The 18,429-nt window shown below is 43.4% G+C and overlaps 1 protein-coding gene across 2 annotated transcripts in view; it reads right to left on the reverse strand.

Annotated features, from left to right (window-relative positions):
• Positions 1 to 8,132, reverse strand: part of PTPN11 (protein tyrosine phosphatase non-receptor type 11) — an 80,850-nt gene extending 72,718 nt beyond the window's left edge. For both annotated transcript variants that reach the window (XM_058691228.1, XM_058691227.1), the window contains exon 1: positions 7,916 to 8,132. In XM_058691228.1, the coding sequence (XP_058547211.1) occupies positions 7,916 to 7,929 (14 nt within the window). In that variant the 5' untranslated portion in view covers positions 7,930 to 8,132. The remainder of the gene's footprint in view (positions 1 to 7,915) is intronic.
• Between the last annotated feature and the right edge of the window lie 10,297 nt (positions 8,133 to 18,429).

An 18,429-nucleotide genomic window follows, 5' to 3' on the forward strand; every position in this document is an offset into this window, starting at 1 on the left:
AAACCCACACATTGTCCTATTGTAACCGCATGTTCTCACCTTCGCATATTTTACAGGAATAATGCTTACAGAGTAACCTGCTGATGCTGAGGACGCAAAAGACATTACAAAGTGACTTCTGCTGCTGAAGGCGAAGCCTGGTAAACACCACCCGACCCATCAGGTAGACTGGCAACAGGAGATGCGGCCGTTGGATGGTGGTCTCTTTACCCCTTTATTAAATAAACTATTATTTCATTTACAACTTACAAGTATGCCTCTCATGTTATTAAGAGTCAACAGAGGAGGGTGATGTTTACAGAGGAAACTCGGTAACCAGCACTTAGCACAAAGGCTGGACACAGCAAGAGCTTAATACACATTGGCTATCACCTTTGTTATCATTATTATTACTGGTGGAACGCAGCAGGAAAGATTCATCTCATGCATAATTATGTCAGTATCACAACAGGCCCTGTTGACGTATATATCATTTATGTTGCACTGCCTTTTAATAAACTTAACTTCAAGGTTCAAGGGCTGTCCCTACATTATTTCAAACAGCATATAATTAGAAATTAAAAGTGCTAGTCCATACCCTATCTACTTGAGCTATGATATATTTTAAACTCTTTTTCCTGAGCTGTTTTTTCCGAAAAGCACTGGTAATCACTGAAAACTTTTTCCCACTTATATTTAATATTTGTGTCCAACCACTGACAATTCTGGGATGTACAGCATGCTTATCACAAATAAGGAGAAGTTAGAGTTCACTCAATCCCTTAGTTCTTAATGAGGGTAAAGACAAACAGTAGAATTAATAAAATTAGTATTACAGGGCTGTCCTCAAGGGTTATAAACACTTGAACTATTAGGTACTAAGGCCACACATCTCTATGCCTGGCCCCATCTTCCACCTGGTGTGGATGTAAACGGCAGAGTTTAGTCTACCAAAAAAAAAAAAAAAAGGTAATGCAAATGCATCTGTACTACAGGAGACAAATTACTATAACTCCATTTGAGTTAATCGACAAGGTGATTAATATCGTGGGTCCAGACAAGATGAGATGAAACAGATAAATTTCCAGTCCTCCCTTGTATATAGTAGGCATTTGATGAATGGCTGTTGACCGAATTTGGGGGGGGGGGGGGAGGATAAAATACATGGGGAAAAGGGGGATAGAGAAAAAGTCACATGGGAAGGAGAGAGGGAAGGAAGAGTGTCCCCCTTTTGCTCATTCTAACACCTGCACACCCGTCAGCCCCTGATGATCCCTTCTAACTGGCCATCTTCTGGCGTTATTATTTACTAAGGATCTCAGGTCATACGTGTTCTAGACAGGGACCACCCATCCCTTAGAAAGAGCTGAGAGCGTGTATGTGTGTGCACATACACACACACCACCACCACCACTTGTGAAAAAAGAGCCACAAACCGGTGTCTAAAAACAAAATGCCTAAAACACATGAGACTGAGTGAGCCTCAAGAAACAAAAGACAGAATCCCTGCCTGCAGGAGAGTTTACAAACCCACACGATTTTCTGGGAAATCACACCAGAAATCTAACCCCCCCACCCCCCGTTAGTGAACACATACTCTACAAAGCCTTCGCTCTCTGAGGCTAGGAACTTATTTATGTCAAGTGAGTTTGAAAAAAAAAAAGAAATGCTGACGAACCAAAAAGAAAATACAATGATGCTGAATTTTTTGTTTTATCTATGCACCCTCTTCCCCCAGGGGTGTGGGGCAACAGTCAAGCAGGCCGATAATTTCAGGAACTTATTCTCAAGACTGCCATGCTAAGAAGAGTAAACTAGGGATCCAAAGTCTAATTTCAGTTTCTTGACTAAATATAAAGTGACACTGGGTATATCTTTTGTACCAGCTGCTCCAAAAAAAAAAAAAAAAAAAAAAAAATCATTATCTTTGTCCTTGGGGAGAAAGTTTATAGTTTGGTACTTCCTGCAGATTACAAGAATATTCCTCTTTTCTAATTAAATTTTAATATCCTGTAGGAAAAGGATAAGTCATGAAGGAAGGGCAGTCAATAGGGACCAGCATTCTAAGCAACAGAAGCTAGAAAAAAAGTTGTTAAGGCAGCTTTTTAATGGTAGTGGATCGTGGATAGCTCTGTCTTTATAATATCTTCTCATGGAATTTCACTGGTCAGCATCATGGCTCTGATGACAAGGCAATAAAAGCAAACTGCCTCCAAGTCTTTCTACAAATGGTTGCTACCCTAGTTCAAAGCCTCTCTCTCAGTCGTCTGCTCTCCCTGAGTCCACTGGTGTCTCCTACAACCCTTCCTTCATGCTAGCCAGAAGGATATTTTTAAACTGACCAGCTCATGCCACTCCCCTGATCACATCCTTCTATGGCTTTACACTGCTCTTAAAATACAATCCAAACTCCTCTCCATGGTCCACATGACATTTGAAGACTTTACAAGTTCCTATGTGGTCCAGTCCCCACCTACCTCCCCAGGCTCCCTTTTGCTCTTAAAGTGCTCCAAGAACTTCCCCACCTCAACACTTGCATACTTGCTGTTTCCCAATGCCCAAACACCCACCCAGGGCCTAGCACAGCGCCTGGTGCATAGTAATCTCACAATAGTTCTTGAGTGAGTGGATCAACATTTCAATAGAATGGTTCGATGGGATGATAAAGACTGGAATCTAGAATGCATGATCTTTACAATAAACATATTATATGTCTGTGTGTGTGTGTGTGTGTGTGTGTGTGTGTGTATTTGTACATATATATGTATGTATTCAGTATAGGCAGACCTACAGCACGTATATATGTATATATCAGCATACGAGAACGTATGTATCCTAAACAGAATATTCTATACGAATAAATTTCTATTTCAGTTTAATACTAGCTTTATCAAACCCATTTGACAGCGGCACACAAGTCTGTCTACCTCTCTGAATTCAATGCTCCTTGCAAACATGAATAGTACCATCCATGTTTCAGCGTTGTCAAGGACCGCAGCACACGCAAGTTTACGAAACGCACACAACGCTCCAAAACTCAGCCGTGAACCGAGCTGCAGTTTAGGCCGTTTGAATCCAGTTCGGGGTCTTAAAGCCTTGGCTGCAGTACACAACTCCTACAGAGCATCAGTATTTGCCTTTCCTTAAAGGTAAGGCAGTATTTGCCTTGCCTCAGAAACGTCAGCACTGGATGGCAAGTGCTGTCTGAGCCCCAAAGGGAAAAAGGAATAAGCACAGCGTCCTATTGTTCGGTGGCTGCCTAACAAAGTCCACTAAGGCCCGCTAGTAACAATCACAAGCACGAGCTGGCTCTGCTTTTTCAGGATCTTGTGCGACTCTCCAACAGGCTCCACACTGACCATGTACAAGAAGGGTAAGTAATCTTAGCGGTGGCCCCTGCATTTGAGCAGCTCTGGTCAAAACCCTGAGCTTACACAGGGACACAACACTAATAAAGACATCCCAGTCGCAATTGGAAAGGCACAGAACTGTCATTTTTCAGCAAGGCAAGTTTATTTACTCCCACGGGAGATAAACAAACATGGCCACCAGGGAGAGCCTGGGACAAAATGTACTTGACCTGCAACAGATAAACCAAAAGCCTGGAGTGTGAGAAGGAGCTACATTTTCTGCTCCTGTGTAGCTCCTCTCCGCTCAAGTCATTGTACACTATCTTTCAGAAAAACAAAAAAGCAAATGTAAAGGATGTGCCATATGCTGAAAGAGGGCTTGGAGAATACAGACAGTTTTGTCAGCTGAACAAGGCAGAAATCAGGCACACAAGCGACCTCAAAAGCTAAATTCGGTACTACGACCACTAAATTATGGGGGGAGGAGGGAGTCATTTCATTATTCACTGCCTTCATTTCCCTACCTGTGATGTTGAGAAATATCAGTATACTGAATATACTTACATTTTAATTACTGAATGTATACAAAATCTAAATCCTAAACACACCGCAAAGAATTATTTTGATTTAAATTAAGCAAGCAAAACAAAATTGAGAATAGTATTGGTCGTTCAGAAATCAACTCATATGATCATCGCCTCAGAAAGATCATTCCTAAACTCATCAAACGAACTACATTATCCCCCTTTGTTGTTTTTTATTCCTCCCGGCAGTTTTTACTACCCGAAATTGTGACATTCATTCATATGTTTCTTTTCTCTCTCTCGACCAAAAGAATAGCATCGTTGCCAGTCTTCCGGCTTTATCTGGCCTGGTTCAATAACTATTTGTTGACTGAATTAATACTGAGGTTAAAAATAATTTGAAAAAGAACAACAAAGCTGGAAGACTAACGCTGATTTCAAACCTTATAATAAAACCACAATAATCAAGACTATGTGGTATTGGCATAAGGACAGACGACGAGATCAATAACATAGAATGGAGTCCAGAAACAGATCCACACATAAATGGACAACAGATTTTCAACAAAGGTGTGAATTCGAGAAAGACAGTCTTTTGAACAAATAGCACTAGAACCACTGGACATCCATACGCAAAATGTATACAAACACACACACACACACACACACACACACACACACACTCGTCTCCACACCTCACAATATACAAAAATTAACTCAAAGTGGATCATACACCTAAAGCCTTTTAAAAAACACTTGAGGCCTTGGGTTAAGCAAAGCTTCCTCAGCATGATCCATTAAAAAAAATTGATAAACTGGACTTCATCAAAATTAAAAACCTCTGCTCTTCTTTTTTTTTTTTTTTTAATTTTTTCAACGTTTTTTATTTATTTTTGGGACAGAGAGAGACAGAGCATGAACGGGGGAGGGGCAGAGAGAGAGGGAGACACAGAATCGGAAACAGGCTCCAGGCTCCGAGCCATCAGCCCAGAGCCCGACGCGGGGCTCGAACTCACGGACCGCGAGATCGTGACCTGGCTGAAGTCGGACGCTTAACCGACTGCGCCACCCAGGCGCCCCAAACCTCTGCTCTTCAAAAGAGACTGGTAAAAAATGAAAAGACAAGCCACAAACTAAAAGAAAATATTTGCAATTCTGATAAAGAACTTGTATCCAGAATAAAGAATTTTTTTTATTTTTTTTAATATTTATTTTTGAGAGACAGAGAGAGAGAGAGAGAGAGAGAGAGAGAGAGTGAGCAGGGGAGGGGCAGAGAGAGAGGGAGACACAGAATCTGAAACAGGCTCCAGGCTCTGAGCTGTCAGCACAGAGCCCGACGCGGGGCTCGAACTCATGGACTGTGAGATCATGACCTGAGCTGAAGTTGGACGCTCAACCGACTGAGCCACTCAGACACCCCAGAATAAAGAATTCTTGAATCTCAATTCAAAAAAACAACTAAATAAATATGGAGGAAAATAGTTGGGCCGATTAGACACGTCACCAAGGAAGATACACAGATGGCAAAAACAGCACATGAAAAGATGATCAACATTATTAGTCACCAAGAAAAATACTAATTAGAACTACAATGAGATACCAGGATACACCCACTAAAATGGTTAACATTTAAAAACTGACCATACCAAGTGTTGACAGAGATGTGGGGTAACTGTAACTCTCATATGCTACTGGTGGGAATGTAAACAGTTTAGCAATTTCTGAAAAAAGTGAATTATACATCTACTGTATGATCCAGCCATTCCCCCCACCCCAACAGGTATTTTGTTAAATACCTCTTGTACATTCACAGCAGCTTTGTTTGTGAGAGCCAAACTCCAGAACAACCCAAATGGTCCATCAACAGGTGGATGGATAAGCAAACAGTAAGACATCCACACAATGGAGTGTTACCAAGCAATAAAGAGAAATGAACTTTTGATGCATGCTACAACATGAATCTCCACATAATTATGCTGAGCATAAGAAACCAGACATAAAGTTCCATTTATATAAAATTCTAGGAAGTACAAACTAATGTGTCCTGACAGAAAGAAGAACAGTGGTCACTTGACAAGGAAGGGATTAAAAAGGACACAAGGAAACATCACAAGGGACGATGGATTACCTTCACTGTGGTGATGGTTTCAGGAGCGTACGCACACGTCAAAACATCAAATTGAACACTTAAATGTACGCAACTTATTGCGTGTCACTTATACCTTAATAAAGCTGGTTAAAAATAATAAAAGAGACCTACAGCTTGAAGAAATAATAAATAATTCCCAATCTGACTTTTTAGGTGGCACACGTTTCTTCTCGATAATAGATGGGGGCCAGAGAAAAGGAATGATCTCTCCACTTGCTGCTTTGGCTACAGCGCTTCCCTGCTTCTACGCTAACAAGCTGGACAATGTAGGGTCTATTACCACCCGGCCCCTTCCCCACTCCCAACCCCCAGTCTTTTTGTCTCCTAAAGAAGCAGATCCTTACTTGTCTGGAAGAGCAGACACAAGGAACAAAAGGTTCAATGGCTATTTGACAGATTAAAGAATAGACAACTGTTTTATTTAAAAGCTCCCTAAAGAATTAGAACATTTGAGGCTATCCACTGTTCTGTTGAAATGCAGTTACATATTACCCAGATCTGTAAGCACTTGCCAAGAGACCTGTCCAAGTCACTCACTTCCTAAGAGTTTATGGTTTTCTTTTCTCTCCCTCTTTTCCTTCCACGAATGAAAAATGTGCAGGTGTATTTCGAGAAGACATTCCTAATATTTTGAAAGTTCTCTCATTCAAATAACCCCAACAGCTTGAGACAGTTTTGAAATGTCTAAGACAGTGATCATTACAAGACAATAAAGGAAAAGACCAAACAATGGGTCTTATGTGTGAATCGTAATAAAGAGTGGCAATACAAAATAAAAGGACCATTATCTGAAAACAGTAAGTCACGCTACAGTTTACCAACAAAATAAGGCTCACGAATGATTAACAATAGTTATAAGATAATAATAGCAACATGGTGATTAATAGCAGAGATTCTGGCTCCACCACTTACTGGTTGAGTGAGCTCAGGCAAGTTGCCTAACTTCTGAAAATCAGTTTACTCATCTTTAGAACCAGGATAATAGTAATGATAATAATAAGAGAAATAATTCCTCTTCTCATAGGGTTATAGTGAGGATTAAATGTATTTGGTTTACAGTAACAACTAAATAAATGTTAGCTATTAGTCGCATTATTACTCTGAACTTTCAAAGGATCTCATTAATTCACTAATCCTCCTGACTCTTAGGTGCAAATCCTGTCATTTACTAGCATGTAACTTCTAAGTCTCAGTTTCCACACCCGTAAAACGGGAGGGATTAACGTTACCTGACTTGTAAGGTTGTGGTTAAGGATTAACTACAGATACAGCTCCCTTCCCTCCCATCTCCCAAAGCGAAGACCGCGGAGGAAGGAAATACTTCTAATAGCAGCAGATACAGTCAGTTTTTCCACTTCTGGCACGTGAGGCGTGGGGGAGAAAGGAGGTGCAAAGAGCCACAAAGAGGGGTCAAGTTCCTGAGTGAAGCCCCCAAACGCGCGCGAGAGGCAGTGACCCACAGCGGCTCGACAGTCGGGGGCCTGGCCCCGCGCAACTCCCTCCTCTCCCCTCCCGCGTCCCGGGCCGAGGAGCCTCCCCAAGTGAGCGGGGTTATTTCGGAATCACCATGAGGCAATTCTCATGAGGCAATGGGTCAGGAATGCGGCGCTGAGCCGGGCCGCTGGCGTCCGCGGTTCCCCGGGCGGCTCTACCTGCCCCCGTCCTGACGGGCATCCCCAGGGCTGAGGGAGCCGGAACTCGGGGAGGCAGGAAATGAATGGGGACCCGAGAGGTGGGGGCACGGTGGCGCCGGGCCCCCCGGCCCAGGGAGGACTAGAAGTTGGGAGAGAGCCTGCCCCCACGACCCCCGGCGGGAGTCCGAACCCCGGCCGGGGCGCCCCCTCCCGGGCGGGGCTGATCGAAAGCGGCGGGGGCCGGGCCGAGGCCCGGGCCGGGCCCTCGGGGCTCCTCACCTCCGCGATGTCATGTTCCTCCCGCCCTCCGGCTCCGCGACGGACCCGCTCCTTACTCAGGTTCCGCTGGGCCCGGTCACATCGGGCTGGCCCGAGGGAGGCCCGCTCGGGACCGGACGGGGGGCAGAGCCAGCCGGCCGCGCGCAGACCCCCCTCCAGGCCTGGGGATCCCGGAGACTGTGCAGCCGCCCCCCAAACCCGGTTCGCTCCTCCTCCTCCTCCCCCGCCTATCGCCGCCGGCGCCGCCGTGACGTCACCCCGCGCGACGCCCGCCGCCACTTCCTGCTCCCAGGGCGCCCGGGACTGAGCAGCGGCTGGTAATAGCGGTTCGTAGGCTCGATGGAGCAGCCGCGACTCATTTCCCGAAGCCCCTTCACCCTCCTTTGGACCTGGGCTGCAAGGTGCGCGTGGCGTCCTCACTACGGGGCTCACTCCCACGAACCGGTTGCATCCGCTCCCACCGTGTCACTTCCCTGCACTGACTGCCAAACCGAGTTTCATTCATTTCGTTCCACAAATCGCCGCTCCACTTTTTAGCTGTGTAACCTTAGGAAAGTTGCTGAGCCTCAGTTGTTGAGTCTCTGAGCTTCACTTTTCTCCATTTCTTCATTTCTGTAAAATGAAGGTAGTACTATAATTGTATTCTCTTCGTAGGATTATCGTGAAGATTAAATATGCAAAATGCTTAGGACTAACCCTGGCCTATTTAATAAGTGCTTTGTAATTGTTAGCTGGATTATCATTATAGTTAAACATTTGTTGAATATTTTCTGTCTGGGTGTCCATAGTTTTAAACTATGGGGATACAGTGGTGAACTGGAAAGACAATCTCTGCTAAAATACTCAAGACAATACTGTACTTCCATCTTCCTTTCCTGTCTTTTCTCCATACCCCTTTATATTATCATTTTAAATAGGATAGTTAGGTAAGTCTTCACTGAGGATGACAACTTGAGCAAAGATCTGATCCTGGAGCAGTCAGTGGGAATAATTCAGGCGAATAGCATTTCAAGCACAGGGAGAGGCAAGTGCAAAATCCCTGAGGCAACAGGCTGCCTCCTATATTCCAAAAACTATGAAGAGGTCTCTGGCTGGGGCACAGAAGGAGGTGCGAGGGGTGAAGAGGGAGCAGTAGGAGATGAGGTGAGAACAAGATAGAAATGATCTCGGGTCCTACAGGCTATTAAATGAACAGTAAAATGGAGAGTCGTTGAAAGATTTTTCAATAGAGAAGGACTATAACCCCTGTTTTAAAAATGAAAGTAATAGGGGTGCCTGGGTGGCTCAGCTGGTTAAGCGTCTGACTTTGGCTCAGGTCACGATCTCGTGGTTTGTGGGTTTAAGCCCCATGGCGGGCTCTGTGCTGACAGCTCCGAGCCTGCTTCAGATTCTGTGTCTCCCTCTCTCTTTGCCACTCCCCCACTCATGCTCTGTCTCTATGTGTCTCTCAAAAATGAATAAACTTAAAAAAAAAGTAAAAGTAATAAAGTAAGGGTACTCTGTTAGAATCGGATCAAGAGGGCAAGTCTGGAAGCAGACTAGTTCAGAATACTAACATACTGTAATATTCCAGGCTAGAGATGATGGTGGCTCAGGCCAGAATGAGGGGGTAGAGCTTTTACCTGATGATGGCCCTTCCGACTCATAAAAGGTCACAGAGGTAGTAAGTGGCAGAGTCAGAATTCAAACCCACATCTACGCGGCTTCAAAATCTTCTTATTTCCTCCCAATGTTCCCCTCCCCATTTCTATACAGAGAACTCTTTTATAGTGTTCTGTTTCAGCCTTGGTGATATGGAAAAAAAATCCTTATAAAATTTGTCTTTAATATACGTCAGTTTAATTTAGGTCATAGGCCTTCAACAAGCAGTTGTCCAACCTGTTTCTTTCCAGACCCCCTAAGTCCTGGCCTCCTAGATGACTCGAACAACACTCTAGCTGATCTTAGGCCTGCAGCTTTGCTCTTTCCAACCCATCCTTTGGATAATAGCCAGAGTAATCTAAAATGCAAAACTAGTCACTCCCTACATTGAGTACCTCAGTGGCTATTCACTGTTTCTAGGATGAAGTCACAAAAATGTTTAACCTACCTAGTCTGGTCCCTGCCTTTTTTACCAACCCTTCTTCCCACCCCTCTATGACCCCGGCTTGCTGAGTGACTTTTGGCTCTCCTCAATATACCATGTTCTTTCCCAGCTCACGGGGCCTTTAAACAATCTGCTCTCTCTTCCTAGAGGGTTCTTTCTGGCCTCATTCCTCATTAACTCTAGTCTACTCCTCAGATCTCAGACTAGAAGTCATCTCCTCTGGGATGGGAAGACTTACCTGATTCTCCCAGTCCAGGCCAGATGGTCCCCAAGACACCTATCCTAGCTTAGAACTGAACACAGTCCACTATAAAGCTAAGGTACAGTGTCATATGGGGGTTAAATTCTTGATTCCAAAGCTCAACCTTCCTGCCTGGGTGTCCATAAGTAAGTCATTTGACTTCTCCGTGTCTCCGTTTCCTTCTCTGTAAAATGGAGGGAACAACATAGGTAGGTGGTGAAGCATTAAAGATTTGTTTTTTATAAAGTACTTAGTGCCAGTCAAATAAGTACTTGACAAATGCTGGTTATCATTTGTCTCTTTTCCAAAGTAAACTGTAAGCTCTTGGAATGCAGAAACCATTGCTTCCCCAGTCTTCCCTATATTCTGGACACTCTGCAGCTGGAATGATCTTTCAGGAATACAAATCTAATCATGTCATTCTGTGTTATGAGGGAGTTCAAAGACTTTAGCACTAGGAATGAAAACCTTCCATTAGCACATCAGGCCCTTCTAAATATGAACCATGCCTACCTGTTCAGCTCCATTTACTCCCACTCCCTCACATAATCTGGCAGTTTCCAAAGGCCTCTTGCTGTTTCTTGCATCCTGTCTTCCTAAATTTAGTTCCTTCTGTCTGGAACACCCTTTAAACCCATCTCCATCTGGAAAACTAAGCATCAGACAAAATTCAACTCTCATTCCATCAGCTTCTCCAAGAAACATTCTTTGCACACCCCCCAAAACCACTTCCTGAGTATAAAATAGAGACACCCCCCCTTCCCCTATGGGGGCTGCCTATTCATCCCTCTATAGGCCCTTAACACAGTTTAACATCATTGTTGGTTGATTCTTCTGTCTCTTCCCCTGGACTATGAGTTCCTTTTAGAACAAAGTCTTTGTCTTCTTCATCTTTATTTTATTTTATTTTTTTAAGTAGGCTCCATGCCCAATATGGGGCTTGAACTCCTAACCCTGAGATCAAGAGTTGCATGTTTCACAAAAACTGAGTGAGCCAGGAGTCCCCTTCTTCCTTTTGATATGCCCAGAGCCTATTACAGTGCCTGGCTTAGAACAGGCTTAAGAAATGTTCATTTAGGGGTACCTGGGTGGCTCGGTCAGTTGAGCATCCGACTCTTGGTTTCGGCTCAGGTAATGATCTCATGGTTTCCCGGGTTCGGGCCCACTTTGGGATTCTCTCTCTCCCTCCCTCTGCCCCTCCCCTACTTGTGCTCTGTCTCTCTCAAAATAAATAAATAAATTTTAAACTAAAAATTTAAATAGAAAAGAAATATTCACTTAGGAAAAATTAAAAAGAAATATCTGGGGCACCTGGCTGGCTCAGTCGGTTAAGTGTCTGACTTTTGCTCATGGTTTGTGAGTTTGAGCCCCGGCTCCACCCTGACAGTGTGGAGCCTGCTTGGTATACTCTCTCTTGCCATCTCTCCCTCTCTTTCTGCCCCTCACCCCCTCGTGCTTTAACTCTCAAAAACAAATAAATAAACTTTAAAAAAAGAAAAGTACTCATTTAGAGATACTTTATTTTTATTTCTTTCTCTTTTTGTAAAAAAAAAATATATTTTTTAATGTTTTTATTTATTTTTGAGACAGAGAGAGACCGAGCATGAGCAGGGGAGGGGCAGAGAGAGAGGGAGACACAGAATCGGAAACAGGCTCCAGGCTCCGAGCCGTCAGCCCAGAGCCCGACGCGGGGCTCGAACTCACGGACCGCGAGATCGTGACCTGAGCTGAAGTCGGACGCTTAACCGACTGAGCCACCCAGGCGCCCCTATTTCTTTCTCAACTACAAAAGCAATACAAATTCCTTACAACAAGCCAAATAAAAATAGTTTTCCCTGCTCCTCAATGTATATATATTCCCTACTCCACCCCCACCAGTGTTAATAATTTGGTATTACACTTCCACTTTTCTCTATCCCTATACAAACACACACACATACATCCCACACCTACACTCACATACATAACATATAGGGATTTTTTTCTATTTTATTTATTTTTTTTAAGTTTTACTCATTTTGAGAGAGAGAGCATGAAAGCAGGGGAGGGGCAGAGAGAGAGAGAGAGAGAGGGAGAGAGAATTCCAAGCAGGCTCTGTACCGTCAGCTTGGAAACTGGTGCAGGGCTTGAACTCATGTGCCTCAAGCTCATGAACTGAGCCAAAGTCAGATGCTTAACTGACTGAGTCACCCAGGTGCCCCTATTTTTAAAAAATGTCTTTTAATGTTTATTTTTGAGAGATAGAAAGACAGACAGAGAGCAGAGAAGGAGCAGAGAGAGAGGGAGACACAGAATCTGAAGCAGGCTCCAGGCTTTGAGCTGTCAGCACAGAGGCCGACACGGGACTCGAGCTCACAAACCATGAGATCATGATATGAGCCAAAGTCGGATGCTTAACCAACTGAGCCACCAATTTTTTAAATGAGTTCATAATATGTGTCTGTGTTCATGGATTCATAATATGTATATCATATTAAGTATGTGAATATATATGCATATATAATCACAAAGACATATCATAACTTTTTCTCTTAATATATCATGAATATCCCTAGACCAGCATAGTATTCAATACAATATAATCTGAGCCATATATGTAATATTAAAGACTATAGTATTCACATTTAAAAAAGGAAAAGGAGGGGTGCCTGACTGGCTCAGTTGGTAGAGCATGTGATTCTTGATCGCAGGGTCATGAGTTCAGGCACCACCTTGGGTGTTGAGCCTACCTAAAAATATATAAGTAAATAAATAAAAAATTTTTAAAAAGTAAAAACAGGGGCGCCTGGGTGGCTCAGTCGGTTAAGCGTCCGACTTCAGCTCAGGTCACGATCTCGCGGTCCGTGAGTTCCAGCCCCGCGTCGGGCTCTGGGCTGATGGCTCAGAGCCTGGAGCCTGCTTCCGATTCTGTGTCTCCCTCTCTCTCTGCCCCTCCCCCGTTCATGCTGTCTCTCTCTGTCTCAAAAATAAATTAAAAAACGTTAAAAAAAAAAAAAGTAAAAGCAGATGAAATCCATGCAAATGTTTAACTCAATGTCTCACGATATTATCATTCAACATATAATCAATAAATAGAAAACATTAATGAGTCAGCTTACATTCTTTTTTTCTTGTTAAGCCTTCAAAGTCTAGTATGTATTTTACCCTTATAGCACATCTCAATCTGAACTGGCTACATCTCCAATGCTCCATAACCACATTTGGCTAATGGTACTATATTGGACAGCACATTTAGATGTAAGTCATGCTTTCTCATAGCTGCATAATATTCTGTGGAATGGATATACATTTACAGTCAATTTCTGTGTTAATGGGCATGCAAATTATTTCTAAGGTTTCAGGGGTGGGGAGTCGCACTGAAAGTAGTGTTCCATGAACTTGCTTATTTTTTAAGTTTATTTATTCATTTTGATTTAAAATTTTTTAACTAAAAAAAAATAATAAAAATGCTTTTAAAAAGAGGGGCACCTGGGTGGCTCAGTCAGTTGAGCGTCAGACTTTGGCTCTGGTCATGATCTTGTGGTCCGTGGGTTCAAGCCCCACGTCGGGCTGTGAGCTGACAGCTCAGAGCTTGGAGCCTGCTTTGGATTCTGCGTCTCCCTCTCTCTCTGCCCCTCCCCCACTCGCACTCTGTCTCTCTCTCACACAAAAATAAATAAACATGAAAAAAATTTAGGGGCACTTGCGTGGCTCTGTCGGTTAAGCGTCCGACTCTTGGTTTCAGCTTAGATCATGACCTCACAGTGTGTGGGTTCGAGCCCCACATTGGGCTCTGCGCTTATAGTGTGGAACCTGCTTGGGATTCTGTCTCCTTCACTCCCTTTGCCCCTCCCCCACTCGCTCTCTGTCTCTCTCAAAAAACTAAACTTAAAAAAAAATTAAAGCTTATTTATTTATTTTGAGAGAGAGGGAGGGGGTGGGGCAGAGAGAGAGAATCCCTGTCCCCAGTGCAGAGCCCCACCTGAACTCACGAACCACAAGACGAACTGAGCTGAAACCAAGAGTCAGAGGGTTAACCGACTGAGCTACCCAGGTGCCCGGTGTGTTTTGTTTTGTTTTGTTTTGTTTTTTAATTTTTTAATGTTTGTTTTTGAAGCAGGCTCCAGGCTCTGAGCTGTCAGCACAGAACCCCACGCGGGGCTCAAATCCCCAAACTGAGAGATCATGACCTGAGCTGAAGTTGGACGCTCAACCGACTGAGCCACCCAGGCTCCCATCCCCGTCTTTTTTTTTTTTTTTTAAAAAAAGGTTTTATTTTTAAGTAATTTCTACACCCTGCGTGGGGCTCAAACTTACAACCCTGAGATCAAGGGTGGCATGGTCCGCTGACTGAGCCAGCCGGGGGCCCCTCCGTGAACTTTCTTATGAGAAAACTATTGAGTGAATGAGTGAATCACTATGTTGACCTCAACATTAACACTTACTAGGGAGGTATTATCAATGTTGTCAATATCATTTCCATTTTATAAATAAGAAAACTCATGGGAGGAAGCCTATCATGAGATCACATAGCAAGTGAGCTCCAGGTTTCAAGGTCAGCACCTTCTCCGCAGCATAACTGCCTGCTGCTTTTTTGTCTTTCCGTGACACAAAGAAGTAGGGTTCAATGTGTCTGCGTGACGTTGGATAAATCATTTATTTTATTTATTTGTTTCAAGTTTATTTATTTTGAGAGGGAGAGCAAGCACACGTGTGCAGGAGGGGCAGACAGAGGAGGAGGGGCAGGGAGAGAGGAAGGGAAAGACAGAGATTGGGAATCCCAAGCAGGTTCTGCACTGTCAGCCCGAAGAAGCTACTCAAGGCTTGGACTCCCCAACCGTGAGTTCATGACCTGAGCTGAAGTCAGAAGCTTAACCGACTGAGCCACCCAGGCGCCCCTGATAAATCATTTATTGTAAATGAGCTTCAGTTCTTTTATCTTTTTTTTTTTTTTTAAGATTTTCTTTTTTAAATAATCTCTACACCCAACGTGGGACTGGAACTGAGGATCCTGAGATCGAGAGTCACAAGCTCCACCGAATGAGCCAGCCAGGCGCCCCTCTTTCATCTTAAATTCCTACTTCCCAGGGAGGTTGCCCTGAGGCTTAAAATGGTTTAGTGTCTGCAAAAATGTCTCCTTTGATAAAAATTTTGCCCAAGTAATGAACAATAAATTTTGCAGTACCATAATGAAACACAAGAGGGGGTTCATTTATGTTTTTATTTCAACGGCAGGCAACTTAACAAATCCTTTGCTACATTTACTAGGTAAAAGTTTCTGAGATTGTCAATTAAACAAACGTTTTTTTAATGTTTATTTTTTGAGAGAGAGTACAAGCCGGGGAGGGGCAGAGAGAGAGAGAGACACAGAATCCGAAGCAAGCTCCAAGCTGTCAGCACAGAGCCCAATGCAGGGCTTGAACTCACAAACACAAAATCACAGCCTGAGCTGAAGTCAGACACTTAACCGCCTGAGCCACCCAGGTGCCCCAGAGATTGCCAATTTCCAAGGAACTCCGGTGAGCACCTCTGCACTCATTCATTCTGATACATTTTCTGAAGTAGGTGTTTCTGGGAGGTGTTTTGCTCAGGAAACTAAACAAATAAAACTGCTGACATTTCCATTCTCAAAAAAAGAGCAGTGCCCAAGATTTCCTTGAGAATATTACAGGCCTGGACAGTGAATAATCCTAAACTGGCATAAAACACAGCCTATTAGGATCACACTAATCCTTAATTTGTGCAGAAGGCAGACACGTTTAGAATCACATGTTTCAGCAAGCATAGCCAACCTGCATTCACTGTAGTCTGAAAGTTTCCACTGAAATCTCTGAGGCCTTCAGAGACATGTGATTACCATACTTGTATCTTCAGTCAATCAGAATGAGAAAAAACGACATGATTCCCAAGGACACAGCCACAAAGCAGGTGATTTGGATCTGAAGAAAACCAAAGTGACAGGGGCCTGGGTGGTTCAGCGTCGGACTTCAGCTCAGGTCACGGTCTCGCGGTTTGTGAGTTTGAGCCCTGCGTCCAGCTCTGGGCTGACAGCTCAGGGCCTGGAGCTTGCTTCAAGTTCTGTGTCTCTCTCTCTCTCTCTCTCTGTTGTTCTCATGCTCTCTCGGTCAAAAATAAAGAAATGTTAAGGGGCGCCTGGGTGGCTCAGTCGGTTAAGCGGCTGACTTTGGCTCAGGTCATGATCTCACTGTCCGCGAGTTCGAGCCCCGCATCGGGCTCTGTGCTGACAGCTCAGAGCCTGAAGCCTGTTTCAGATTCTGTCTCCCTCTCTCTCTGACCCTTCCTTGTTCATGCTCTCTCTCTGTCTCAAAAATAAATAAATGTTAAAAAAAAAAAAAAGAAACGTTAAAAGAATTTTTTTTTTTAATTCGAAGAAAATCAGGGTGAAAAGCTCTAGCCACCAGTAACAAACAAATGAAAGAGAACTGGAAAAATTCAAGCCAAAAGGTGTCACGAAAATGTACATGTTGCCTTAAGGGCTTTGATACAGTAAAAAATTATAAGATACAATATTTTATTTTGCAAATGTACTGAGTATTCTTCTTAATTCTAATATGAGCAAAGAACTCTCTTACTCATCTTCATTAGTTATCTCTTTAATCTTTTTTTTAAATTTTTTTTAACGTTTATTTATTTTTGAGACAGAGAGAGACAGAGCATGAACGGGGAGGGTCAGAGAGAGGGAGACACAGAATCTGAAACAGGCTCCAGGCTCTGAGCTATCAGCACAGAGCCCGATGCGGGTCTTGAACTCACAGACCGCGAGATCATGACCTGAGCCGAAGTCGGCCGCTTAACCGACTGAGCCACCCAGGCGCCCCAGTTATCTCTTTAATCTTTACAGAGGATGGTTAAAAGCGCAATTTCTGAAATCAGATCCATGTTATGAACAACTTACTTAACCTCTTTGAGCCCCAGATGCCTCATAAGAGTATCCTTCGTAAGTTGTTGAGAGGATTACATGAAATAAAGCAAGGCACATAACGCAGCTCTAACCACGTAGTATACAATATTGTATTGTTCTTTTTTTTTTTTTTTTAAGGGGGAGTGGGGAACTGAACCCACCTTAGGGGATGAGTCATGTCCAGTTTTTTTTTTTTAATGTTTATTTGAGAGAGAGAGAGACAGACGGACAGAATACGAGCTGGAGAGGGGAGAGAGAAAGGGAGACATAGAATCCGAAGCTGGCTCCAGGCTCTGAGCTGTCAGCACAGAGTCTGACTTGGGGCTTGAACTCACGAGCCATGAGATCGTGACCTGAGCTGAAATCAGTCGTTTAACCGACTGAGCCACCCAGGTACCCCCACAATATTGCTCTTATTATCCCTGGTGCATAATCTTTAGCAGAATACTTGGCACATAGTAGGATCTCATTAACAACTATGTTGATGATGATGATAATGACAGTGGTGCGTGCAGTGGAGGTGATGGGGGGTGATGGTAACAAGAACTAACATTTATCTAGCACTTATCATGCATCAAATACTGTTCTTAGTGATTTTGTGTATAGTAATTTATTTAATCTTCCCAACACCCCTGTGAGGCTGGTAATATTGTTACCCTCATTTTAGAAACGAAGAAACCTGAAACTAATGTAACATTATGTGTCAACTACACTTTAATAAATGAAATAAAGTAAAATAAAACTTCAAAAAGAAAAGAAATGAAGTGCAAAGTAGCCAGAAATTTTTGTGGAAGGGATGAACAACTATGTTCTTATATGCCTCTGTACCTCTTGCATTTATTCTTCCAATTACCACTTTGATCTGCTAAATTTGTATTTATTCTGCCAAATCCAACACAAGACCCAACTTTTTGCAAAACCTTCTTAAACCTCCAGGAAGAAATAGCTTATAATTATTTATTTTTTCTACTTGTTATTCCTTTGAATGAGCGTTCTTTGAGAGCAGAAATATATTTTATTCATCTTATTTTTTAAGGTTTTTTTAGGGGTTTTATTACTATTTTTAAATGTTTATTTATATTTGAGAGAGAGACCGCGCAAGCAGGGGAGGAGTACGGAGAGGGGGGACCAAGGATCTGAAGCGGGCTCTGTGGTGACAGCAGAGAGCCAGATGTGGGGCAAACCGCGAGAGATCGAGCCTGCAAACCGCGAGATCATGACCTGAGCCGTCCTGGGAGGCTTAACTGACTGAGCCACCCAGGCGCCCCTTTTAAGATTTTATTTTT

The sequence above is a fragment of the Neofelis nebulosa genome, chromosome 11 (assembly GCF_028018385.1).
Source record: "Neofelis nebulosa isolate mNeoNeb1 chromosome 11, mNeoNeb1.pri, whole genome shotgun sequence".
NCBI lineage: Eukaryota > Metazoa > Chordata > Mammalia > Carnivora > Felidae > Neofelis > Neofelis nebulosa.